At 39.8% G+C, this 27,369-nt stretch overlaps 2 protein-coding genes across 7 annotated transcripts in view; one reads left to right on the plus strand and one right to left on the minus strand.

Annotated features, from left to right (window-relative positions):
• The window catches only part of LOC125936203 (DNA repair protein REV1), a 36,648-nt gene extending 14,455 nt beyond the window's left edge, over window positions 1–22,193 (plus strand). For 3 of the 4 annotated variants that reach the window (XM_049650181.1, XM_049650183.1, XM_049650184.1), the window contains 13 exons: window positions 2,012–2,166; window positions 4,575–4,694; window positions 9,478–9,698; window positions 9,963–10,135; window positions 15,440–15,542; window positions 16,690–16,843; window positions 17,047–17,249; window positions 18,496–18,729; window positions 19,755–19,875; window positions 20,888–21,108; window positions 21,210–21,366; window positions 21,638–21,740; window positions 22,076–22,193. In XM_049650181.1, coding sequence (XP_049506138.1) covers window positions 2,012–2,166; window positions 4,575–4,694; window positions 9,478–9,698; window positions 9,963–10,135; window positions 15,440–15,542; window positions 16,690–16,843; window positions 17,047–17,249; window positions 18,496–18,729; window positions 19,755–19,875; window positions 20,888–21,108; window positions 21,210–21,366; window positions 21,638–21,740; window positions 22,076–22,187 — 2,077 coding nt within the window. In that variant the 3' untranslated portion in view covers window positions 22,188–22,193. The remainder of the gene's footprint in view (window positions 1–2,011; window positions 2,167–4,574; window positions 4,695–9,477; window positions 9,699–9,962; window positions 10,136–15,439; window positions 15,543–16,689; window positions 16,844–17,046; window positions 17,250–18,495; window positions 18,730–19,754; window positions 19,876–20,887; window positions 21,109–21,209; window positions 21,367–21,637; window positions 21,741–22,075) is intronic. The other variant, XM_049650182.1, reaches the window with a different exon arrangement.
• A 1,624-nt stretch (window positions 22,194–23,817) lies between these two features.
• Window positions 23,818–27,369, minus strand: part of EIF5B (eukaryotic translation initiation factor 5B) — a 90,073-nt gene continuing 86,521 nt past the window's right edge. For 2 of the 3 annotated variants that reach the window (XM_049650180.1, XM_049650178.1), the window contains 3 exons: window positions 26,602–26,740; window positions 24,473–24,634; window positions 23,818–24,100 (listed from right to left, as the gene is read on the minus strand). In XM_049650180.1, coding sequence (XP_049506137.1) covers window positions 23,993–24,100; window positions 24,473–24,634; window positions 26,602–26,740 — 409 coding nt within the window. In that variant the 3' untranslated portion in view covers window positions 23,818–23,992. Of the gene's footprint in view, window positions 24,101–24,472; window positions 24,649–26,601; window positions 26,741–27,369 lie in introns of those variants that run through there. The other variant, XM_049650179.1, reaches the window with a different exon arrangement.

A 27,369-nucleotide genomic window follows, 5' to 3' on the forward strand; every position in this document is an offset into this window, starting at 1 on the left:
TGCTTCCTGATATAGGTATAAACGGGTTCTCTGCCTGCATAACTTTAGTTCAGTGGCTTTCGTTTTCTTCCCTTGGAACCCAGACAGATGAAAGATTGGCATTTTTTAACCTAATTATAGTTTCGTTTATGATTAGATAAATGGGTTAACAAGTGGAGACTCTAAAACCATTTATCTTCTAAAATCATTAGGTATGCCAAAAGTTAGTTTTTAAGTTTTTAGTATAGTTTCAGGGTGGTTGATTAGTTGGCTTGAGAAAAGGAGGTTAATTTTTAGTTATAGTGTAGGTATATTTAATATTAATTCAAAACTCAAAATTTAAAATAAATATATTGCAGGCCATGTATGGTCTGAAGCAGCAGTCAGCATATTTTTTTCTATAAAGGGCTAGAAAAGGTCTGTCCCAGCTCCTCAACTGTGAAAGCAGCCACAGACAGAAGTATTAGTGAATGGGCATGGCTGTCTTATCGATTTACCAAAACTATCTGGACAGTAGGCCAAGGTCTGTTGACCTTTGGAGTATATTAATGTTCTAAGAGATCCTTCTTGTACCTCTGTCTTCACCTCTTCCTCTCCTTTGTTATGCATTATTTTGAATATCTATTTATTATCTATTAAATGCAAACAGTTGTTGATGGTGCTGGTCCTACAGAGAGGAATGAGATACAATCTCTTTGATCAAGAGAGAGAAAATAAAAGGAACAGATGATGGTATCTGGCATTAGTTTGTGGGTCTGAGTGCTGAATGATAAGCCATTTATAATCACAGCTGTCCTTAAGATCCCACATATGGGAATGTTGGTGTTACCAAGTTTTTAAATCCTGTTCCAGAGCTGGAGTCAATAGAAGCATCCAAATAAGGGCTGAGAATGGATGACTGAGCTGGGTAGTGGTACAACTGTGTTTTGAGTATCAAGGCATTCAAGCAACTGTCAGCCTGAATCTCACATCAGGAGGATTTGAGAGAGAGCCATGACACATACTAGTCCTGAGATAATTTTAGTTTGTGCAGACATTGTCAGTGACATGTGGCTTTGCTATGGGAAAAAATTCAGTGGTGTTCTCCTTTCACTCTTTGGAAATCCTGCCTCGGCTTCATATTCTCCATGTTTCAAGTTAGCTTTCACTCTGAAGCAAAATTCTTCATATCAGGTGCACCCTTCTGCTCTTACCTTTATTTAAGTGTAAACAAAACACTCATTTCTTAAATGAATACAGATATTCAATATTCATTAACCTGATTTGTAACCTGCAGTAAGATGTGGGTGAGATGAGGCATAGTATACCTTACCATGTAGATTATTAAAGACACATTTTTGACCTCGAGGCCTTTCCAGTTGCCTTACATTTGTGGTCCACATATTTGATTAGCTTTGGAGCCACATGACAACTCTGCTTTTGTTTTCCTCTCCTGTAGCTAATTAAAACAAGGCCTTTGTGTAGATCATAACCAAAACCCAAAGTATTTCTACGTTCAGGGAATGTCATCTGTGTTCTTTTAGACAGGTATTTGGGGTGATTGACCTTTATATCCTTTATATCCTATCCTATATCCCTATCCCAGGTCTGCTACAAGGAAAAGTATTTAATTATGGTGTTTTTGTTTAGGAAATCATCAGTTACTTAATTTGATTTGTGTAATTTTTCTGTCAGTTTGGGATTCTGATAAACCATGTTTGAAAATATTTTAGATGTTCTGACAGTTCTAATTCACCCACTAATTTTTAGATGTTCAGAGTTTTACAGTATAGAGAAACTGGAATAATAATTTCTGTTGTATTTTTGGTAGTTATAGGAAATGAGAAAATACTAATTCGTTTTACAGTTAAAAGTTAGGTGACTAAATGGTACTTGGGTCAGTTTAATTAAAATGCTAATACTGTTTAGCATTTTAAGTCTTATTAGGAAATGTGAAGAAAGTTGCCGTAGGAAGGCTGGACTTGGTGCAACATTAGTGTCTACTAGATGACAGGCTGCGTCTGGTTCACTGCCTTTGCTCTTTTGTTGATAGCTACACACATAACATCGAAGCTGTGAGTTGTGATGAAGCACTGGTAGACATCACTGAGATCCTTGCAGAGACCAGACTTACTCCTGATGAATTTGCAAATGCTGTCCGCATGGAAATCAAAGACCAGACCAAATGTGCTGCCTCTGTTGGAATTGGTTAGTGTACAGCTTATCTCATATGATTCATTTTACTCAAAGTATTGTTTTGTGATCATTGAATATCGTTTAATATTTAAGAGTGATTTTTTTTTTTTTTTTTTTAGATTTTGGTGTTTTTTTTTTTTTATCATACCACATAGGCCCTGACTTCTAAAACTGTTCTTAGTATCACTCATATTTATGTAATACGTGAGATAAAAGTGTTAGAAACGCAAGTCAGTGATTGATAATGATATCTTTCATATAAACAAGTTGGAATATTTTAGTTTTTCAAAAAATGGGGAGAATTGAATTCAGTATTTGTAAACATACTCTTTAAAAACACTTTCTTTCTTACATGTGTGTTAAAAAACACATACTCTTTTTTAATACTTCCTGAGAGGAGGAGAGGGCATGCCACACCACACAGGGCCACATGGAGAAGCCCCCAGTTTTGGTCAGGAGGCAGAAGCAGGGTGAGAGGAAATCCTAGGCCAGAGCCTATATTGGGGTTTCTGTGGGAAAAGCTGGACAGAGCAGAGCAAACAGCCTTGAATTGGCTACTGTGGATAATCCTGTGGTTTTAGGGCTATATGTGGAGATCTCTAGTCTCCTGGTACCTTGGCCCTGGGATGATTTAGGGGAGGAAAACACTGTTTTTGTGTGTGAGCTTGATGAGATGGTTGGGGGTGGCTGGCTTGCATATGAGAGATGTTGATAGGTGTTGATATGACAGCTGTTTGCTGTCCTTAGGAACCAGCTAGCCCTCTCCCCAGCCAGCAAGATTTTAAAGGTGTCAGAACATGGTATCATAAGATACAGAAAATAAAAAACATGATTAATACATTCATAGCATTCTTCCTGTTACTAGCTGGCCTACCTTTATCCTCCCATGTTTGGCCCGCAGATCCTTCTCAATATTCATTTAGGGCTTATTTTCTGTATTCCAGTATCTGGCATGGGTTTTGTTGTTTGTTTTAACTTGTACTTCTTTCTAATTTACAGGTGTGACAATATGAGTACAGTACATTCTTTTAAGTTTAAGCACATAATTAAAACAAAAATCCCACATGATACTTCCATTCCTCAGCCCCCTTTCCACAACTCACCACTTTTATTGTTTTAGTATGACTTTGCAGAACTTTTTCTCTTAATGAATATCTACATATCTACCCTAGGAAAACCCATAGTTGTTATATAAGTCTTCCGTAAGACCGGGCATGTCCTTTTTATAAGTCTTCCATAAATTCTGGAGATTTTATTATTTACATAGCAATTTACCTGACACCCTCCTCTCACAGACCCCTGATACCATCTCTGTCCCTGGTAGCCTTTTCCTCTGCTCTGCATTACTTCTCCATGTCCATACCACACCTGGGACCTCACTGTCACTATCTGTCTTTGTTTTCAAGATGCTCATACCCTCAATTTCTCCTGCACATTTTTTTTTTTTAATTAAATATAGTTTGTTGTCAAATTGGTTTCCATACAACACCCAGTGCTCATCCCAACAGGTGCCCTCTTCAATGTCCATCACCCACTTTCCCTTCTCCCCCACCTCCATCAACCCTCAGTTTGTTCTCAGTATTTAAGAGTCTCTTATGGTTTGCCTCCCTCCCTCTCTGTAACTTTTTGTTTTTTCCCCTTCTCCTCCCCCATGGTTCTTTGTTAAGTTTCTCAGGATCCACATATGACTTAAAACATGTGGTATCTGTCTTTCTCTGCCTTACTTATTTCACTTAGCATAACACTCTCCAGTTCCATCCACATTGCTACAAATGGCTATATTTTATTCTTTCTCATTGCCAAGTAGTATTCCATTGTATATATAAACCACATCTTCTTTATCCATTTGTCAGTTGATGGGCATTTAGGCTCTTTCCATAATTTGGCTATTGTTGAGAGTGCTGCTATAAACATTGGGGTACAAGTGCCCCTATCCTGCACATGTTCTGATTATACAGTGAGACTTCGGGTTCCTTGGGTTCCCTTCCCCCGTCTCTCCCTGCCCCCATAACCCCCCTTCCAATAGCACTCCTTTGGCTTTTTTTCCCTGCCTAGCCTGGATGCATTGGTTGGTGGGATGATCTGATTTCTGATCATTGCCTTCAGTGCCTGTAAACTTCCAATCATAAGATTAGGACTATTTTTTCTGTTCCTTTACCAGGGGTAGGAGGTGTTGAAATGACACTCAGTTGGGAACAAAGGGAATATCCAATAACCTATCCAATAACCATGTGGATTATAATCTGTCATACTTAACAGAATTCTGCCAGTTTTGTACTGTGTTTGTAATGATCAGAATTGAAATTTGTTTTTCATTGTTTTTGAAAGAAATTGGATAGGTAATTTGTCTGTAGATGTCTTTTTAAGAAATTTAAAAATAATTATGAATATTTCTTGAACATTTTTTTTTAACTTTATAGGTTCTAATATTCTTCTTGCTAGAATGGCAACTAGAAAAGCAAAACCAGATGGGCAGTACCACCTAAAACCAGAAGAAGTAGATGATTTTATCAGAGGTCAGCTAGTTAGTAATCTACCAGGTAAATACAGATCTGTGCTTTTTAACTTTCATTTATTGTAAACATTTATTAGTGCTTTTCATAGTTTTGGAACATAATTCTTTTCCAAAACATGATTATATATTTTTTTATCCATGATTGAGTGCCATGAAAACTAGAATTTGAAATTCTGCAATGAGTAATCCCTTACCAGGACCTGCATGTTACCTTTTACTTCTGTTTCTCACATCTTTTAGTTTAAGTATTTCTCAAGTGACAAGATCAGGGGATGCTAAGAAGTCATTTTAAATATGATGAAATTGACGTTTCGCCCCTTAAATAAATCATAATTGAAATTGTGTACTTCTAGGCCAAATACAAAGTTTGAGAATCGATACCCCTATTTATAAAATTATACTGCTGCACTTGTGACAGGTTTCTGAGTTTAGTAAGAAAAGTAGAAAATGTACAAATCATATTAGGAAGAGTAAAGCCTAAAGATGAAGTGTTATGTTTTGTTAACTCAGAGGTTGAAGTAAAATGTCCATCTCCACCTTTCTCTGCTAAGGGCCAGAATGTTTAGTTATTTTATATTTTTGTGTGGTTACTGTGTGGCTAACAATCCTAGCATGTAAAAATCTTTCCATAGACAAATCATCAAATATAATTATAACTGAAAAACAGTTGCCCTTTTGAGGCCTGGAATAGATCTAATTTTTTTTGTGTGTAGGACAATTCTGGTGGGGCTCAAAACCATGAACCGTAAGATCATGATCTGAGCTGAAATCAAGGGTCAGATGCTTAACCGACTGAGCCACCCAGGCGCCCCAGTAGATAGATACCTCTTTCTAAGAAATGTCTCTAGGGGAAGTGTCAGACTCTTGATCTCAGCTCAGGTCTTGATCTCAGGGTCATAAGTTCAAGCCCTTTGTTAGGCTCCATGCTGGATTTGAAGCCTACTTAGGGAAAAAAAAAAAAAAAAAAAGGAGTTTAAGCTTTTTTTATTAGCCATCTCTATTAGTTTGCTAAGGCTACCATAACAAGATACCACAGACTGCATGGCTTAAGTAACAGAAACTTATTTTCTCAGGATTCTGGGGGCTAGAAGTCCAAGATTGAGTTGTCAGCAGGGTGGTTTTTTTCTGAGACCTCTCTCCTTGGCTTGTAGACTGACCATCTTCTCCCTGTGTTGTCACATGGTCTTTTTTCTTCATGCGTCTGTGTCCTAACCTTTTCTTACAGGGACACCAGTCATGCTGGATTAGGACCCACTTGTATATGACCTTATTACTGCAATTACCTCTTTCAAGTTCCTGTCTCTAATTATAGTCACATTCTGAGGTATTGAGTGTTAGAAGGAGACACAGTTCAGTCTATCACACCATCTTCTTTAAACTGAATCATTTTTGTTAGTTTTGTTTGTTTGGGGTTTTTTGTTTTCTTTTGTTTGTTTATTTTTACAAGAAATAGAGTTTTTAGTTCCTGAAACTGGCAATCTTCCCTCTCACTTCCTTTTGTTTCCTGGCCAGAGGGACTTTATTTCTTGAAGGGCAAGTTTTTGAAGTTCCATGTCCTGGTTGAATTCTTACGCACAGCATTGAATTTCCTAGGGGATGTCTGAAATATAGTGAGGGGTGGCAAGATTGGCTCCCTCTGGCAAGCCATCTTCCCATGTGGCCTCCTGTCTTCAAAACCAGGTTGTATCCACCCAAAATTCTTCATGTGATTTCCATGTGTCTATCAACTTTTAGCAGATTCCCAAATTCTTAATCAGATAAATTTAGAACATTTCAGGTATGCAAAATGTCACTCTTTGCTGTTGTTATGCCTGTCTTGAAGATGGCGTTATAATCATCTTTTTTCCAAAGTGTGCTCCACAGAATACAGGCTGTTCCTTTAAAAAAAGATTTCACATGTGTGTGGGTACCATCCCTGCTGGAGACACACATGGTAAAAGTTGAGAATTGTTGCAGTAACCATATTTTTGTTAGGAAGCAGTCATTTCCCAAAGATATTTGAGGATGAATAGATAGTGCCTATTAACATCTTGTGGAAAATATGGTATTTAATATGATAGCTCTCTGGTCAATAACCAGAAGAAACTCAGGATGAATGAACACACCGCCCCCGTTGTCCTCTGCAAGCTCTTTTTGGCCCTCTGTGCCCATAAATGTATACATGGCACACAGTTGTCTAGCACAACATATACAATTACTGTAGCTACCTCAGAAAGAGAAAACACACTTCCAATAAGTTTATGTTTTAGGGGACTCTACAGAAAAATGATTACATGTTACACTAACATTACCTAATGAGACCTGTTTTATTTAATTAAAGAAAGGATTGTCCCCAACAGCTATTTGAATACAATAGCCACTTCTTTGAGTTCTTTGGATCTTTGCAAGGCTTTTCACCTTATGTGTGTGCCCTTAACTGAAGGACCTGCTGCACCTGGGTTTGAGCACCCAGCCTGCGGTTGCCATCTCTTCATGCCATTCTTAGAGAAACACCATGAACATGTAGGTGTACATAAAGATGTGCGCTTTTCTGATACGGGAACCAGTAACTAAGTGAAGCTAGGAAGATTTAAGATTTAATTAATTATAGTCAAATAAAATTCATTTCCTCATCTGCACTAGTCACATTTCAGTGCTTAATAGCCACATGTGGCAAGTGCCTACTGGATTAGACAGCACAGATAAAGAACATTTTCATCATCACAAAAAGTTCTCCTAAACAGTTAATTTAGATGGTGAAAACTTTATTCTTCTATGGCACTGTCAGTGCCAAGTCTGGATGCCAGGGGAAGAGATATTACTGGCTGTTTTTAATCTAGAATAATAGTTATGCTTCAAGGACAGATAACAAGTCTTTGTCCCAGTGGCTGGACCGGGAGCTTCCACATCGCTTTTTTTTTTTTTTTTTTTTTTTTTTCCTCTTCTCACTTGGTTCTAGGCTAGCATATTTTCTTTCACTTTCCTTTCTAGGTGGCTGCACTCAGTTTGAGCCTCAAGACCCTATTACTTTGTCCTTAGAGGTGTCTCCTTTCCTTACAAATACATGATGCAGTCAGTTAAACTAGCAGTCCTCTTAGGGTTTTGGTGCTGATTAATTTTTCCTCCCCACGCAGTATGGTAGGGGTTAGAGGTGGGCTGCCGCCCCCACATGCTTCTCTCTCCTATTCAACTTCAGGGCCATTCCATTTCGTTAGGTAAGCTTGCAGCAGACTGGGTCTTTTGTTTTTCCCTAGAGGGACAGTGTACTGAGATTAGGTTGACTGTAGTTAATTTGGTGATATTTAATATGATAGCTTTTCTTTTGTACCTACTGGCTAATAATCTGTTCCGCTGTATTGAAGATACTGTTCAGAAACAATAGGTTTTCCCCCTGCCACACCCCAGCACACATAGAATTAATCCAGGATTATTGCCTCTTGCTGATTTTGCAAGTCAGAACATATCAACAACTCTCCAGATCTCCGAGGGAACACGAATAGTGTGTCATGTGTGACTTTGGCCAGTTTAGTGTCTTTCTTGAGTTTCTCCTCCCCATCATGAAAAATACTCAGATAGGTTTCACTTAGAATTTCACCTTTTTGTGAATGATATTCCTCTGGTAGATTTTGTTGTTGTTAAAGCTGACTCTGGTATTCTTTCTTGTTCTCTGTTCTTACTTGAACTTTAAAATGGCACTGATGGGAGGCAGCACCCTTAACACCTTTCATCTAACTTCAGGAGGGAATAACTTTTCCCACCTCCATGGCCATAGATCTCTTGTAAAGTTGGCAGCCTCCTAACCCTGGTAACTGCTTCAAAGTAGTTCTCCTGGCAGAGCCTGGACTAGACCAGTTGTCCTTCTGCCGAAGACCATTGAGAGAATAGACACTGGAAGAATTATAATCAAGTAATGAGCAGAACATAGCAGACTTCACTCTGAGCTCTCCGCCAAGCTTCTACAGAAGACCAAAAACAGTCTTTTTCTCATTGGTGGAAATTACTGATTTGATGGTGCAGAGCCATCGTGACAAGAATTTTAGTTTCCTAGGTTACTCTTAAATATCTCTCTTAGATATGTGTACCTTTGTTAAGATCTTGGGCAAATTGAGAGTGACAACTCATCAGTATCCTCCAGGTGAGGCTCAGACCTTGCATCTGGAAGAGAAGGAGACAGGGACTGTGCTGCATGCAGGAGAGCTGAGACCTTTTCAGGGAGATCGTCTTTGTTGATAGAAGAAATCTATCTTGTCTCCGCTGCCACTTTGTTTGCTTAGGAACCTTCATCCCCAGGTCACTTTGTCCAGTATGACAGCAATAATGTTTGTAGTTTTGGACCTACGTTGAAGGTTTCTCGTTTTAGTTTCCATTCATAGCAAGTGAGGCTGAAAGTGTCGAGAGGTTTGGCTGTCACAGAAATCATGGTAGAATTCCTAACACTTGGAGTCCCACTAGGTCATACTGTAGGTCATACTGTAGACCTGTTTAAATAGGTCTGTAACTTCATTAGTTGATTCTGTGAATAGGAAATCTTAATATTACTCAGTAATAAAGATAACATTCCTTTGAGAACTTACCTAGTTACACATATTTGAGAAGGTTCACCTATATGTAGAGCTCAGATTGAGAAGTAGTTTCTAGAAATACCTTTACTAGCAGTTGCGCTAAAAAATTCTTTAATCTTTGAGATGCTTCAATTATGTCACTTAAAAATTTTAAGGGAAATTATTTTAAACTAGTTTTTTGGGTGAATAATAGTTCTTTAACATTGCTGAATTGTTTTTAATGGTTTATGTGCAGAATTATAGAACTATACATATCTCCTTTTCTAGGAGTTGGACGTTCAATGGAATCCAAGTTGACATCTTTGGGAATTAAAACTTGTGGAGACTTGCAGTATATGACAATGGCAAAACTCCAAAAAGAATTTGGTCCCAAAACAGGTCAGATGCTTTATAGGTTCTGCCGTGGTTTGGATGATAGACCAGTTCGAACTGAAAAGGAAAGAAAATCTATTTCAGCTGAGATCAACTATGGAATAAGGTTTACCCAGGTACTGATCTCTTAACGAGTTTTATCCATTTACTCTTATCTCTTCACATAGTCCCCCTCTCCAACTAGTCCGTAGACTCTTGATGCTTGAAGTGAAGACTTTACACTCTTGCTGCTTCCGTGGCTTGCAGAATATTTGTTTTTAACAGACACTTAGCAGGATATAAAGAGTATATATGTTTGGTTTTGAAAGTGAAAATACTTGAGAATTATTTGGTATGTAGGAAAATAACATGGGAGATCTGCTGTGTTTGTCTCTCCATAGCCAAAAGAAGCAGAAGCTTTTCTTCTGAATCTCTCAGAAGAAATTCAGCGACGACTTGAAGCTGCTGGCATGAAGGGTAAACGCCTGATGCTCAAAATCATGATACGAAAGCCTGGGGCCCCTGTAGAAACTGCAAAATTTGGAGGCCATGGAATTTGTGATAATATCACCAGGTAAGCTTATTTAAAAGAGGTTGGATAATTGATATTTTGGTGCAGGTTATTACAATTAATAGAAAATGAAGAAAACCAAGGAAGAGTATGAATAAAGATCTCTGAATTCAGAGGATATCTGGTACTCTGCAGCGCTGGGCCTCAGCCCAAGGCCATTGCAGCTGTGTCACTGCCCTCAGGTTTGGCTACTCACATGCACCTGTGTGCCTGACCTTCAGCAGGGTCTTCAGGCTATTGACTTCAGTGCACGGACAGAAGGAAAGGGAAACTGTTGCCACTGTGGCAACAATTGTGACAGGGTCTTGGAGGGGTGAGGGTCAGTACAGTGATTCAGAAAGTGATTTTAATGAGACATTTTCTTTGTTTAGGGAGGTGTAGTTTCTGTGTCTGAAATGATTATTGTCTCTCTAAACTGGTAGAAAGCATTTAAAACCCCGTTTTATTAAATATGAGGGCCACTAATATAAAACTTCCTGTGAAGTTTGTGACAAATATGAAAATACCTAATTTTTGTGCCATTTTGTTAACACATGGTACACTATATTTTATCTGTCAGATCAACCAAAGCCTTGAGACTTCTGACCCTGAAAGCCACACATAAGGAATTGTTAAAAAAAAAAAAAAAGTTAAGGGTTAGTTCATGCCTGCCATAGAAATTATGTTTGTGTGTATAGTGATGTTGCCACAAGTCACAAGAGGACTGCCCTCCATTACAGGCAGATTCTAGCTTTATCATTCATGCATTTGTTCACCATGAAAACAGGGGTTATAAATTGTACTTTAAACAACACGTTTATAAAATACCTTTTTAGGTAGTTGGTAATCTTTATTATATTTACCTATTTTTTTAAATGTTTATTATTTTGAGAGAGAGAGCACAAACGGGGCAGGGGCAGAGAGAGAGAGAGAGAGAGAGAGAGAGAGAGAGAGAAAGGGGGAATCCCAAGCAGGCCCTGCACTGTCAGCACAGAGCTTGATGTAGGACGGGAACTCAAACCGTGAGATCATGACCTGAGCCAAAACCAAGAGTTGGGTGCTTAACTGAGCCACCAAGGCACTCCTGTATTTAACCTATTTTAATAAACATTTTGATGTATCCGTATTTTGAATGCTGTATTAGTTAAATACAGTGTTAGTGGTCATTTCTATAACAAGTTGGTTATGAGGCCCTAACTGTGGAATAGAGTGATCTTTTTACACATGGTTTCTATGAGAAAATCAGATCTAGTTTATTAATACCTTGGGAATGCAACCTAGAACTTGCTTTGTACAAGGTACATGAAAAGGATCATCCAAAAACTAATTTTTCTTTAGAAAGAGAACTGGCAGTAGAGTGTCCTTTTGTCATGTATGCATTTTTAAATGTCTTAGCATTGTATATTTTGGTGCATCAGCAGTACCTGGGGGCTCTGTCTAATTTTAGTAAGAAAATCAGCCTTCATTTAATCCTTTTTGGAGAATCCAGGTACTCCAAAAATATAATTATAACAGTAAGAAAAACTAGGATTAATTATACTGAACCCCCTGCCCCCCAGTTGAAGGATAATATTCAGCCTTTTTTGTAAGCACATACCTCCTTGCTGTTGTTAGTATTTGTTCCATTTTTGTTCTGAACTTAAAAAGTTTTATTATGAAAAATTTTAAACATATTTAAAAGTAGAAATAGTAGAACTATTATGAACCCCATTACCTGATCTCAACAGTTGCTGTCAGCTCCTCGGATACCATCCTTCCTCCCCTTCTCCCAGTGATTTTGAAGTGAATTTCCTATACAGTCTTGTTTCTTCCATAGGTGTCTCAGTGTTTGTCTCTAACAAGATGAGGACTCTTTGTTTGGTGACCACAGGACAGTTCAAAACCTGTGTAGAGGCACCTAGGTGGGTGGCTCAGTCGGTTAAGCGTCCGACTTTGGCTCAGGTCACAATCTCACGGTTTGTCGTTTTGAGCCCCACATCGGGCTCTTTGCTAATAGCTCAGAGCCTGGAGGCTGATTCAGATTCTGTGTCTCCCTGTCTCTTTGCCCTTCCCCTGATCGTCCTCTCTCTCTCTCTCCCTCCCTCCCTCCCTTCCACTCTCAAAAATAAACATTAAAAAAAAATTTGGGGGGGGGGGGGCCCTGAGTGGCTCAGTCGGTTAAGCGTCTGACTTCACCTCAGGTCATGATCTCAGTTTGTGAGTTCAAGCTCAGAGCCTGAAGCCAGCTTCTGATTCTGTCTCCCTCTCTCTCTCTGCCCCTCCACTGCTCATGCTGTCTCTCTCTCTCAAAAATAAACTTAAAAAAAAAAATTTTTTTTTAATTTTTTAATGTTAAAAAAAAAAACACCTGTGTATAAAATGTACAATTTTGCTGTGCCCTTAAAATACTAACTTTGGATAAGATGATAATGAAAAAGAACACATGATGAATCAGAACAAGTGTAATTTTATAAATGTTACCAAAATGCAGATCGGTTATAAACCATTAACTTAAACTTAACATTTTGGTAGTGTTCTAACTGCCTGAGGAAGGCTTTAGGTGTGGGATTATGAAATATTATAACACTGACCTTGTATTTCCTCTAATTCAGGGGTTGATACACTCTTTCCTGTGGGCCATATCCATCCTTGGGCCTGTTTTTATGTGGTCTTTGTGAGCCAAGAATGATTCTTATATGAAAGTTTGTAAAGAGTGAAGACCATGTGAGAGGAACCACAAAGCACAGGCGATTCATTCTCTGGTTCTTTACAGAAACAGGCTGTGGGCGCCTGCTGTAGTCCCCACTGAAGTAATGTTGGGCTGAGTTAAGCAGTGGTAGTCCACAGTCCACAGGATTCCATTTTAAATTGCATGTCAAAGAGCCATATGTAGGTTGAGATCTGTGGCTTGATTATCACGCGGAAAAATTGTCTCTTAACAGTTTTCCTTTGGGCAAAGACTTTCTTCCCCCTTGGAGTTCTTTTGTGTATATGTATTTTTAATTTGAATTTTATACACACACACAGTCCCTTGCACTACTTCTCTTTCATTGCCTATTGCTGTTTCCCCTGTATGCACATTTCCTTTGCCCCCAGGCAGTGTTAACATTATTATGATCATGTGCACACTGTATGTGGATGAGCATATAGTTCACTGTGACCTCATTCCCTTTTTTGTTGAAGTTGTTTTTCCTGGAGTTCTGAGCATCTTGTTTGGTTTGTTGGCCTTTTTTTTGTGAATTTGCCATTGAGTTTATCTCCAAAGTCCCTCCTAGTGTGTTTCAGTACACCAGAATCAACTGGTTTGATCTTTTTACTTGGGGCCCTCCAGCAAGCTAAATGCAATCAGGATTAGTTTAAGACCTACTATAAAGTGGGAGTCTTGGGGTATCCCTTCTCTGTGATCTGTTGATCCCTGGTCTCCTCATCCTAGTGTCTATTGAGAAAGAGTTCATGGGCATAAATTGTTTTTGAACCTGTCTGTGCTAATGCTCAGTAGTTTTGTTGACTTAAAAGTTGTAACTTCTAGTTAGAAATTATTTCTCCTTATTTAAAGATTCCATTGTCCCCTTTTTTTCATGATTACTTTGGAGAAGTCCAGTATTCTGATTGCCTGTTCTTTACAGATCTGTTCTTTCTGGAACTTTCAGGATTTTCTCTTTAACTCAGGTTCTGGAATTTTATTTGGTCTTTATCTTTGTGCCAGGTACTTTGTCCATATTAATTTATTATTTCTACCAACATTTTAAACTTCTGAGTATTTTTTTAAAATTCTTTGGACATTTAAATATAGCATCTGTTATTTCACAGATGCAATATTATCTCTTATCTCTTAAGTATACTTCTATTCCCTTTGTCACTTGTTTCTCCAGTTCCTTCTTTTCTCTTTTGACTGCTTTTATATTGGAGGTTTTCTTCAACTATCTGTCTTATTTCATGCCCCACATGAAATCTTCCCATCTCCTGCCTACAGTGGGTGAGCACGCGTGAAGATGGCAGCCAGCATTCTGGTTCCTCCATAGGAAGAGCAGTCTAGGTGGGAAGGAAGAGTGTATGCTGCTTTTGAGCAAGGTGCCTCCCTCTCTCCTTGGCCATGCATGATGTCCCCTGGCTCTCAGCATCGACATTGGCGTGTACAAAATCCCAGAGGAGGGGCGATCTATGTGTCTGCTGCACGTGCACATTCTTGGTCCCTTCTCGCCCCCTTCACTGGTACCTGGCATCTCTAATCACTGAGTGTTTCTGAGGTTCTGTAGCATAAATTGGCTTATCTAAAGTGGTGCCTTGCTTTAGGCATTTAGCAGGCATATTTGGTAACTTAATACTTACTGATACGCTTTCAGTGTTCTGAGTTACAGTTAACATTGGTCCTCTGTTCTTGTCTCCTCTCCTGTTTAGATTTTTTAGGAGTTTATGCCATTTAAAACTCATTTCAAAATAGTTAAGTGGTGTTCAGGAGAAATATAAACGTGTTTAAACCACTAGTCCACTAAAAACCTTGCTTTTAAGTTCTTCTGTATTTATTTGTGTTAAATAAATGTAATTAAGGTAACAAATCAATGTAAATATTTTCCTTAAAAAACTGGTACCTTTCATGGGTGTACATAATGTCCTCATGGTACTGAGAAAATAAATACAATAAAAGTAGTTTTTAGCACCTAATAATGCAGTCTCCTTTCTTCTAGAATTCTTAAAGATCTATTCTGGTCCTGCTGGGTTTTAGACAGGGTGCCACCATGTTTCCTTTGTCATTGTTGTTCATGCATTTCTTTATTGATTTCTAGAGCCTCTAAGAAATTGTTAATGCACATATTCACATGTTGAAATTATGTAGTGGCTTTACTTCAGACATGATAAAAGTAGAGTCAAGAACTAAAACACAGGGATTCATCTTTTATACCTCAACATAGATAATCTTGGAACCTAAGACTTCTCTTGGAATCTAAAACTTCATGTTTATATTCATGCTTTGGTTGCAACATAATGTTTGTATTTGTATATGCATTAACTAAAATACGTCTTTTTAAAAAATGTTTTCCAGTTTATTTTTAGTTGGCCAGGTCTTCATTAGCCTGTAACTCAAAGTCCCAGTGTTCTATATGGTTTTTCTTTTACACCCTGGCTGTCAGTGTAATTAATTTGTTATACTGGCTTCCTTGAAGGGGGGGGGGGGGGGCTCTTGTGTTCATTTTTAAGGATTATCTTTACTACTTAATTACTTAAACTGTTTTTGTAACTTTCTTTACAGCTTTCCTATATCTCTTTAAACTGTTCCATACTCGTGAGGTACTAGTGAATATATATGGAATGTAGCTTTTGCTCCGTTAAAGTTAATTCTGTCATTTACAGGACTGTAACTCTTGACCAGGCAACAGATAGTGCAAAGATAATTGGAAAAGCTACACTAAACATGTTTCATACAATGAAACTAAATATATCGGATATGAGAGGGGTGAGTATATAACATTTTAAAATTCTGACTTTCTGTAATGTTTTTCTCACTTAAGGTTTGATCTGAGAATGGTCATGGCAGTGGGTAGTGGGTTTATGAGCAGATTTTCAGCTTCTTTGATTTGATACCAGAATAGAAACTGAAAAACTCTGGACTAGAACTCTGACCTGATTTTGTTATTTTTCAGAGAAGAGTCAAATTTGTTCTGAAAGCTCTTCGTTTTGTTTTCTGCCTAGAATAATTTTGTATCTTGAATTTTTATAAGTGTCTTTCAATTAACCAAGGGCTTATTTTACATACATTATCCTGCTTCTGGTTCTCATTGGTAGATGGGACTGTGAAGAGTGTGGAACTGCAAGTAATACTTGTATCGTTAAGGTCCCTTTTAATCCAAAATTTATTCTGTGTCTGTTGATGCTCTAGAAGGGAGAACTTACCACCACAAACATGCCTTTGGGATGGATAGGTGAGAGGTTATTAAAAAATGTAAAAACCTTAATTTTCTTAAGGATAAACCTTTGTAGGTTCTGTTGTGTGTGTGCTCACATATGTGAGTGAAAGGCAGTTATTGGTGTGGTATCTATGGAAGGATTAAAGAATTACTAAACCAGACATGATCAAAACTCCCTGAAATACTATTACAGTAAGGCTTTATGGTAGTGTGGGGCGGGGTGGGGGGTACAGTCTTCGAGAGCCCATGGTGTACCCAGAGCACTGCTCATCCCACCCCCCAAACCCACTTGTTTGAAAAGTTCTTCATTTAAAACAGAAAAATGGTAAGGGAAGTAAGGTTGCAAGTAGACTGTTCCTATAGGATCTTTTGTTTTTAATCTTAAAAATTTAGTTGATTAGAGCTTCAGTGGGATATAGTATTACACTTTTTTGGATTTTTCTGATTCTGAAGAGATTACAGTATATTTAGATAGAAATGGATACTCCAAGATTGAGGTGAATAACTGCTCACTAGCTAGTAGAGATACAGTTTTTGTAATAAATCATGTAGAAGGCTCTTTGAATACTTTAATTTTTTATTATAGAAATAGATCTAGAAGATCTTTCTAAAAAGGAATAGCTGAGAATTTTGCTTAGTTGAATTCATATTCTTGCTTTAGTTTTCCTGGAAACACATTTTCAACTCTGGTTCTAGGTTGGGATTCACGTGAATCAGTTGGTTCCGACCAACCCAGACCCTTCTTCATGCCCCACTCGTCCATCAGTTCTTCCTGGCGGGTCACACTCTGTCCTGGATCTCTTCCAGGTTCAGAAAGCGAAGAAATCCACAGAAGAGGAGCACAAAGAAGGTCAGTGGGCATCAGTGTGGTTCTTGTTAATACAACAGTTGTCTGGCATGGCTCTGTGACTTTTTAAGAAACAAACGGACATTCTGGATTATGATGAATCGATAGTATAGGTTTGTTTTACTTAAAATGGCTTAAAAGTAATCCATGCCATCCTGTCCCCCATGATACGAAGAAGCTACTTTATGTACTTTCTATACTTTCAGTATTTCTGGCTGCTATGGATCTGGAAATATCATCTGCCTCTAGAAATTGCACTTTCTTGCCATCTTTTTCAACACATCTGACATCAAGTGTCAATCCTGTTACTAGCAAAGCTGAGTCTTCAGGGAAATGGAATGGTCTACATTCTCCCATCAGTTTGAAATCAAGACTTAACCTGAGTATTGAGGTTCCGTCACCTTCCCAGGTATATTTTTATAGTTCTGAGTGTGATTTAAGTGCAACAGCAGTTTTAAAGTAGGGATGACGTTTTTAGGTAACAGCATAGCCGAGAAGGGGAGAAGAGGGTACTTGTCAGGGTAGATCACAGGCAGCTCATGGTGTTACAGAACTCCATATGGGAAATAATCAGGTTGGGGAAAGGTGGTGCTTTTGCAAAGATCAGCGACTCTTGCAAGTTGTAGAACATGGATGAAAGCTAGTTCTGCAACTGCCCGTCAGTAGCCACTTTACCTCTTTGTAGCAGCAATAATCACAGAGACTCCACTCTATTCAGCAGTATCGCTTTGTGATCATCAGTAGGGGCCCATGTTCAAGGTTTTTCTTGCAGCATTTGCAGACCATCCTTTCTGTAGAGTGAATGATTTTCCTAACGTAAGCGAGTAATTCCATTGGTATGGGCTGTAAACGTGGAATACTTTTGGAATTTTTGCTCCTTGTAAGGTTAAGATAGCACTTCAATATATATTGGGAAAGTCCATTTCTATGCTTCACTGAATAGTAAGAGGCTGAAGGAAACAGACATGCCAGCTGTGAGGCTGGGAAAGGGACAGCTCTAATCAGCTGGGATTGGGTCCCGGTTGCTGTTGAGTTATCCAAAAACAGTTGATCCTGGCAAAGTAGAAGATTGGCCTACCCAATTTATAGGATTCCATCTCTAAATGGAAGTGCACCGATGGGCAGAGGATTCTGGTATGTAGGCCAAAGAAAAGTTAGTTTCTACAATCCCTTTTTTCTAACTTGGCTGTTGTCAGAACTAGAAGTTTTTGTATTTGGGGGCAGATAGTCTCCTGTCTGAAAGGTAAACTTCTGACCCAGGACTCCATTGTCCCATTCATTCCAAAAATGTGACGTACCCCATAGGCATTGTCCCTGCCCTTGGGAGGGGTCTGAGATCCAAGTTTGACAAAGGCTCTGTCTGCCCCTGTTGTAGTACAGATACAATGAGTATATTTGGACTTGCCTCATCCAGTGGTACTGCCCGTAGTTGTATGCTGGTCTCTCCAGACTCCACGTTACTACTGAGGCCCCAGTGGCAAAAAGCCCAAGACATTCCAAAAATTTGCTGCTTTGAGGGGTTACCTTTCCTATCCTGCTTCTCTGCGCCTCATGTTGTCTGAGATGTTCAAATTGAAATTAAAGTGCTACATTAACACTCCTACCACTTCCTCTCTGAATATGCTTTAACTTCAGACTCATGTGGTATTTTATAGCTTGATCAGTCTGTTTTAGAAGCACTTCCACCTGATCTCCGGGAACAAGTAGAGCAAGTTTGTGCTGTTCAGCAAGGAGAGCTGCATGGCGACAAAAAGAAAGAGCCAGTAAATGGCTGTAATACAGGAATTTTGCCACAACCAGTTGGGACAGTTTTGTTACAAATACCAGAACCTCAAGAATCTAACAGTGATGCAGGAATCAATGTCATAGCCCTGCCAGCATTTTCACAGGTGAGTTAAATAAGGGACCTTTCACCCTACATATGCTCCGGGCAGATCTCATTTCTTTTCCTTTGGACCATAAACTTATGGTAGCTTACACCATATCCATTGGGGCCCAAGGCACTGGCTCATTTCTACATCATCTAAAGGACATGGACTCCCAGAGAAGGAGGACATGTATGTAGGTGCTTAAAATTTCCACCCAGAAGTAAGAAACACATTCAGTTCTTATTTTCTTGGCCAGGGAAGACCACTGGGCCACATTTTAAATAACTAGGTGGAGGCGGGGCACCTGGGTGGTTCTGTCAGTTGAGGGTCCAACTTCACCTCAGGTCATGATCTCACAGTTCATGAGTTTGAGCGCTGTGTTGGGCTCTCTGCCGTCAGCTCCAGACCCCGCTTCAGATCCTCTGTTATCCTCTCTCTCTGCCCCTCCTCCACTCACACTCTATCAAAAATAAACATTAAAAAATAAATAGCTAGGTGGAGATGTATAATCATAGACTAGAGACAATAACACAATCTAAGTTTGGTGTTTTTTAAAAAAAAGTACTACACGTAAACCTATTTTCTTGGGTTTGCTTCTCCTTTTTTTGGTGGGGGAGGGGGGAAGCATCTTTTTTAAAGTTCTTTTGAGAGAGTGAGTTCATGCAACCGAGGGAGGAGCACAGAGAAGGGTGCAAATCCCAACCAGACTCCATGCTGTCAGCGCTGAGCCTGATCTCACAACCTGTGAGCCGAAATCAAGAGTCAGAGGCTCAACTGACTGAGTCACTCTGGCGCCCCACTTCTCATTTCCTAGTGTTTCTTGCCCTGGTGGTTCTGCAGTGGGTGTTTTTTTTTTTTTAAGTCAGTTATTACTCAGAATTTTCTTATTCTCACCCTAAAACCTTGTGAGGATTTAATGAGCTTTAATATTGAGGCCCTAGTAAGAATTCATACAGATCAGAAAAGCATGATTTGAAAACAAAGTCTGTTTTGTGAAAAAATAGAGTCAACTCAAGTTTGACTCTGAACCTTCTTGTTTCCACTAGGTGGACCCTGAGGTGTTTGCTGCCCTTCCTGCTGAGCTTCAGAAGGAGCTGAAGGCAGCATATGATCAAAGACAAAGGCAGGGGGAGAATGCCGTTCACCAGCAGTCAGCTGCTGCATCTGGTAAGCATAAGCGTGGGAAGGGACATGTAACACAACTGAAGATGAGGGAAATGAGGTCATTGGTAGGGTATGATTATTGTAGCAGATTAATGGCCAACATCTAAGCTGCTAATCATGTTAAGAGCTCTTTGTATTGGAGCAGAGGAAGTATATGATGCAGGTAAGTGTTGTCCTAGACCTAGTTGGAGTTGTGTAACTTCTGACTTCCATACCTTTACTTTAAAAGTAGTCTGGGGGCACCTGGATGGCTCAGTCCTTTGAGCATCCGACTCTTGATTTCAACTCAGGTTATAATGTCAGGGTTGTGGGATTGAGCCCTGTGTGTAAGGCTTTGTGCTGAGCATGAAACCTGCTTAAGAGTCTCTCTCCCTGTACTGCTCACTCTCTCAAATAAAATGAATGAATGAATTTAAAAGTTTGAGTTACCACCAGAAGTCTTTTGACTACATGTCAAGACTGACAGATCAGAGTATAGGTTTAAAACTGAATGAAAGGGGCGCCTGGGTGACTCAGTCAGTTAAGCATCTGACTTCGGCTCAGGTCATGATCTTGCTAGTTTATGAGTTCGAGCCCCGTGCTGACAGCTCAGAGCCTGGAGCCTGCTTCAGATTCTGTGTCCTCCCCTCTCTCTGCCCCTCCAATGCTCATGCTTGGTCTCTCAATAATAAATAAATGTTAAAAAATAAGAAAATCTGAAAGAAAGGTTCTGAACATGTATTCCAACAATGCCTGAACTGTTGAATTTTCATTTAATCTTTACAGCCCCCCCCTTTATAGATAAGCAATGCCCAAAAGATAAGATTTTTAGTGCCCCAAAGAAAGTGGGCACAGATAGTGGGTGTCCTACAGCCTGCGCTTTCATCCAGTTACTGCCTCCAATACTGTCTTGGTAAGAGGCCTGTGTTGGTGTGTGTGTGCGTGCACATGCAGCGTCTGTATTTAAAAGAAAGAAAGATTGCATGGTACTATCCAGACATATGTTGTTGAAGATACCACGTTCATACTTTTTTAGTGCCAAAGAATCCGTTACATCAACTAAAACCAGCAGCAATGAAAGAAAAGAAACGGAACAAGAAAAAAAATCCCGTCAGTTCCCCAAAAAAGATTCAGAGCCCTTTGAAAAACAAGTTGCTTAATAGCCCTGTGAAAACTCTTCCAGGGGCTTGTGGGAGTCCCCAGAAGTTAATCGATGGGTTTCTGAAACATGAAGGTCTTGCTTCTGAGAAACCTCTGGTAATATTTTTAATACTTTTTAAGCTTTGACCTTTTATCAGATCTTAATGTACTTGATGTTATGTAAATATAGCACTTTTTGTCATTTGTTTTCTTAACAGGGAGAACTCTCTGCTTCCACTTCAGGTGTGCCAGGCCCTTCTGGTTTGCAGCCTGAGCCGTCTGGCCACGTGAGACCCCCAGCACCCAACCTAGCGGGAGCTGTTGAATTCAGTGACGTGAAGACCTTGCTCAAAGAGTGGATAACTACCATTTCAGGTGGGCTTGGCTGGTGTGACAGCCACAGACTGAGAGGTAATGGTTCTAAAATTTTGGAACTTGAACCAGACTCAGCTATATAAATGCAACTCTTTTCTGAATCTGGTAAGCCAAAACCAGCCACCCTGTAACCTTTGAAACTCTGGGACTGACTTTGAAAAGCTCTATACTATAGACCACTGGTTGGATGGCTAGAAGTTGGGGGTAGTTGTAGAGATGCAGTTCTCCTTCATGCAAGCAGGCTGGTCCTTATTAAGAATTTCCCCTCTAGATCCAATGGAGGAAGACATTCTGCAAGTTGTGAAATACTGTACTGACCTAATAGAGGAAAAAGATTTGGAAAAACTGGATCTAGTAATAAAGTACATGAAAAGGTAATTATTCAATACTTTTATCTAAAGGACAAAATGGGGCATCTCACACAGCTACTTTTAAGGTGAGGCACAGAGCAAGTTTGACATTTGGGGGCAGTTAAAGAGTTAGTGAAAAGGGGGTAACCTTTGTTTTGAATCCCAAGCAATTGCCAGAAGATCAAAGCTTGTTCCCCTTGAGGTTTCTATAGTTTCAAACCATACTAAGTACTTTGAAGCGTTCTGAGGTTTGGGCCAAAATTGATTCTTACCTAAAAATGTTTACGACCCTAAGGAGATGTTAAACTGATTCTTTGAGGAGTCTTTTTACTTACAGTTTTTTCTTAACCCACCTTTAGGTTGATGCAGCAGTCGGTGGAATCGGTTTGGAATATGGCATTTGACTTTATTCTTGACAATGTTCAGGTGGTTTTACAACAGACTTATGGAAGCACATTAAAAGTTACATAAATATTACCAGGGAGCCTGGTGCTCTCCACTAGCTGTGCCATAAGTGCTTGTGAGGTATTTGCAAAGTGCATGATAGTAATGCTCTGAGTTTTTATAATTTTAAATTTCTTTTTAAGCAAGTGTTTTGTACATTTCTTTTCAATAAGTGCCAAATTTGTCAGTATTGCATGTAAATAATTGTGTTCTTTTACTGTAGCATAGATTCTATTTACAAAATGTTTGTTTATAAAGTTTTATGGATTTTTACAGTGAAGTGTTTACAGTTGTTTAATAAAGAACTGTATGTATATTTTGTACAGGCTCCTTTTTGTGAATCCTTTAGGAAGCAAATCCTGAACTGTTTATTGTGTTTAAAGGCTGAGAAACCTACAAGCCGGACTGTTAGAGGCTCCATGCTAAGCTCTGAAATTCCCAAGAGGTCCCAGAATGGGATTCTACTTGTTCCGGGTAAAGCTTCTAAATAATCTTATCACTTTTGTCCCCAAGCATGAACACAGGAGCATGTTATGAAAACCTTCTTTACTTCTTCCAAGTGGAAGGATTTACATACTTTAAATTAGAACACACACATAATTAAATTTTTCTTGGGAAAATTATGTCCCACAGATGGCTTAGCGGTGGTGTCTCCACCTCTACCGTCCCTAGAGAAACTTCAGTAGTACTGAAGAGTGGTACAGATTTTCAAATGTATATAAAGTATTTTTCTATGCTATGTTAGCTATGCTGTAATACTTCAAAAATATAGTTCATAAATCTACGCCAGTGAACACTTTCTTTAAAACACACCCCACATTGACTTCAACACTGTGCTCTCTCTCTCTCTCAATAGTTACTAGAGATCTGTTAGAAGAATTAATTTCACACAGATTTCTTATAATGGGGGAAGGAATAGATCTTCATGTGGACTTCCCACATGCTAAAATCCAGTAACTGATATGAACAAGTCAGTTTCTGCAACAACTTAGAAGCACTAAGCCCAAATAGTTCCCTACTTGATTGCCCCATCAGGAAATGTATGCATGGTAGAATTTTTATATCCATCTTGGTTCTAGTGTGTCCTAGAAAATCCTAATGTTAGCGTGTGTTGGTACACAAGGTAGTACACTGAGGCTGATGACTCACTCATGGAGAGAAGCTACGCTACCATGGAAGCCTAAGGGATGTCTGTTTTCTTTATTGGTAGTTCAGAATTGTGCTGATTACAGTGGACTCTCAGGACTATACAAGCAGTAAATAGCAGCCAGGTAGGCTTTACACCATGGTTTCACACAAAGCAGATAAAGAAATAGCAGAGTGCCTAAATTTCTATTTTAAAAAATTCCTAAGGGCATATGGCAGAAGAATGCTGGGGGAAAAAAAATCACTGTGGGAAGGATATGCATAAATAAAGTATTTCTTACATCAAAAGAGTCCCAAGAATCACAAAATCTGCAGAAGCCTGGTTAATCAAATACTGCAGTACTGATTTAATCAGTATAAAATTGAAAGAGCTTTAGATCTGTAATAAAAATCCAAATTTGGGTTAGGGCAAACTTTAAAACAGCAGCCAGTAGAGAAGGATTGGGAAAGGAGTGGGCAGGTGAACAGGCACGTTGGAACTGTGGGGACATGTAATCGACCACTGTCAAACCAGTGTAAGTTTCTTGGTTTCTCATGGAAAACATTTTATACACCTATTTTTTTCCTTCCATACTTAAGTTCATCAGTGTCCAGATACATCCGTTCCATTTTTTTGTCTTGTTTTTTCTTGGTGGTATTATGACATAATATTTCATTTATTCCAATTCCTGCCCCATGTGGAAAAATTAGATGATTTCAAATACTTTCTTCAGCTCCACAATAAGCTGCCAATCACTCTTCTGCATCTCATCTCTGAACCAGTCTTTGAGGGCATCGATGGACTGCCGGCTGATCTGCAAGCCCGAGGCACAAACAGGGTCAACAACAGTGCAACCACCACATGCCAAAAAAAGCACGTGGCCCAAGGCTGACACCAGCTACTGCTCATTAAAAAGAAACCTTGGCCAAAATAACGAATGCCGTACCTGTCTGCCTTTCAGAGTAGTAAATCTCTGCAAGTCCTAGCAGGCACTCTAACTCTGTTAGGAGGCCCCTTCCTCAACACAGAGAAGGCCGCGTTATAGGTCATGCCCTGAAGAAGAATCCAGTCCTTCTGGACTGTAAAAGTTCAAACATCCAGCCCTGAGAGCTACTGTGCAAAGGTAACCAGAGAAGAGTTGACCCCCAATTTCTCTAAAATGGGCCACTTCTATGAAGACACTTACCTTACTGACAAGAATGTCTGTAGCTTCAAAATGTCTTCCATACATTTTGGGAGATTCACCAGGGATAGGTTCTATTTTGACACAGACTTCTTGCCCTTTTTTTGCAACATCCACTTGTTTATGGTTTATTTCAATACTCGTTACTATTCCAATGTCAACAAACTGTAAAATAAGAACTGCAATATAAGCAGAGGAATCATGCCAGTCACAGGCACTGCAACCTGGACAGCGAAAATAAAAACTGGAGCCAAAGAGCCAGTTTAAAAGCCTTGGCTCTGTGACCCTTCTTCATCCCTCATCACAGTGTGTTTCACTGGTAAAGTAGGGATGACCCCACCACACCCCCTGTGCCCTTCACAAGATGACTGCTGTAAACAACTTGAAAAGTACCCTATCAATTCAATGTGGTTTATTATCTCTGCTCTACCCTTTCTTATGACAAGTGCCATAATAAGAACTGGCAGGCCTAAAACTTGAATCAGGAATGAGTTTGGAGTGCTCGGTATGGTGAGCAAAGGGATTATGTCAGAGCAGCAGCCAGGGATACATCTTGTGGGGCCAAGTGGGCCGAGGTTAGAGCCTTGGCATTTCATTCTGAGGATGAGAGCTGTGAGCAACCTGATCTCAGTTACAGTATAGGAGAAAACCACTCTGCTGCCTGCTTATGAAGGGACAGAGGAAAGTGAGAATGTGTGACCAAAGCCACAGAGGAGATAATCACTGCAAATAAATGTCCTTCCTCAGTCCACTGAACTGGTATAAAAGCAACAACTCCTAGAAGCAACAAGTCCTAGTGCTCAGATGACTTCTAGGTGCCATCTCCCACTAAAGGAACCAGGTCTGGGGCAGGGAAAATACTAGATGAGCCTAGAGCATCTCACTGCACCAGAAAGGAAGAAGATGCTCCAAGAGTTATGTGTCCAGGGCAGTCTGCAGTAGCTAGTTTGAATGGGCTCCCACTGACCAGAATGGACAAATGGGTATTGGTGGGGGGGGGGGATCTCAAAAATACTGGTAATGGATTAGAACATCAGATTTTTAAAAAAGCTAACCGAGTGTGTATGACATAATGAAAAGCTCAGGGGAGAGAGAGGTTCTTTACAGAAGTGTTGGTGGGGGGAATCACAGTTTTATAAACTTAGGCAAGGATTACCAATTATTAAATCTACAGGAATAAAAGTTGTTGAAACAGGATATTCACAAATACTCAAAGTGCCCCCAGAGATTACTTAATAATCCAAAGGCAGAAAGACGTGGTTCTAATGGCTATCCTCAGCCAACAACACCTTACTCAGTAAACGAAGGTGCTGCCACAGTAAGGAAGCCTGTGTGGTGAGGCTCGAGGCACACGGGAGCATCTTTGCATGCAGTGTCTATTCTAATTGTAACTTCCCTCTAACGAGGAGGAAACGGACAGATCCAAGTTGAGAAATGATCTGCAAAAGAACAGGGCTCTCCCCAAAGGATGGGGGGGCTGTTCCTATTGAGACTAAAACCCATAATAACCAAATGCAGTGCACCTTGAAGGAATCCTGGACCAGGTCAGCAGATGGCAGTATTAAAGACACTTGGGACAGAGCACCTGGGGGGCTCAGTCAAAGTGTGTGATTCTTGATTTGGGCTCAGGCTGTGATCTCATGGTTCATGAGATTGAGCCCTGCGTTGAGCTCTGTGCTGATGGAAGGAGGCTGCCTGGGATTCTCTCTCCCTGCCTCGTGTGTGCATGCACATGCACTTTCTCTCTCAATAATGAAAAAAGGCCCTCAGGACAACTGGTGAAATGTGAATGAGGACTATAAATTATAGGACATTATTGAGTTAATGTTAATTTTTCTTAGGTATGATGCTAATTTAGGGAAAGGGAATGTGGGCATTCATTACTCTGTTCTTTATTTTCCCCTAGGCTTGAAACTTCAAAAAGTTTTCAAAAGGGCAGTAAGTTAAAGTACCTTGCAACTTTCTTTTGCTGAAGCACCGATAAGAATTAACACTGATTAAGGAACACTCGTAGTTAAGGGATAAATCACAGAAGGTGACAAACTCTTCTGCTTGTTGTCACCACTCCTGGCCTCCCCATTTTACTGATTTTAAGAGACCACACTTGATTTGAAAGTACAACGAGAACTTACATTTTTGCTAGGGACGCACATGGGTGTCCCCTGTTTCACCTGACCTGCTTCCACAGTCACTCCCATCACTATTGGGTCTCGAGAATTAAAAATATACTGGGGGAGGATTTTCATCTTGCAGGGAAATACTGCTATGTGCCTAAAAGGAGGAGGAAAAAAAAAACACTAAATTTTGAAGCAGACAAAAATCACTTAAACCTAAAAATATGAATATGAGGCTTCCCCTGTCAGATAAAAGCACTTCCAGGTGGTGCCAGAAAAGCAGGAAGGATGCTGCAGAATGACCTTGGTGGTGTCCACAATGGTCCAGTCTCCGGTCCTGGGTGCATCATCCCCTCGCCATCCCCTTCCCCTCCTTCCCTCTGTGCTGTCACTTCCCAAGTCTTGAAGAAGCTGCATCACAGGAGCATGCGAAGTCTCTGCCCCAAAATTTAGATGGAGCTGAGAACCTCAATAGGACCCACGGTCAGGCACACAGGCAGTTGGCTCTGGGGACCACACAGGCATCAAACCAGCCACCTTCTCTCTACCATGTTCCCAAATCAGGTGACCCAAAGGCCACTTACTGAGCATGAGCTTCAAGTCTTTCACAGTGTCTAGTAGTTTTCTTAACCAAAGTCTTTTCACTTGTGGTTTCATGATTTCAAGGGAGCATATCCCAGTCTAAATCCCAATACTCACCTGGCAGTTCACTTTAAATATGTACCCCAAATTGAGCCATTCTCAGGTCTTGCCTGGAATACTGGGAGCCTGATAAAACTCCTTGCT

This window comes from Panthera uncia (assembly GCF_023721935.1).
Source record: "Panthera uncia isolate 11264 chromosome A3 unlocalized genomic scaffold, Puncia_PCG_1.0 HiC_scaffold_11, whole genome shotgun sequence".
Lineage (NCBI taxonomy): Eukaryota > Metazoa > Chordata > Mammalia > Carnivora > Felidae > Panthera > Panthera uncia.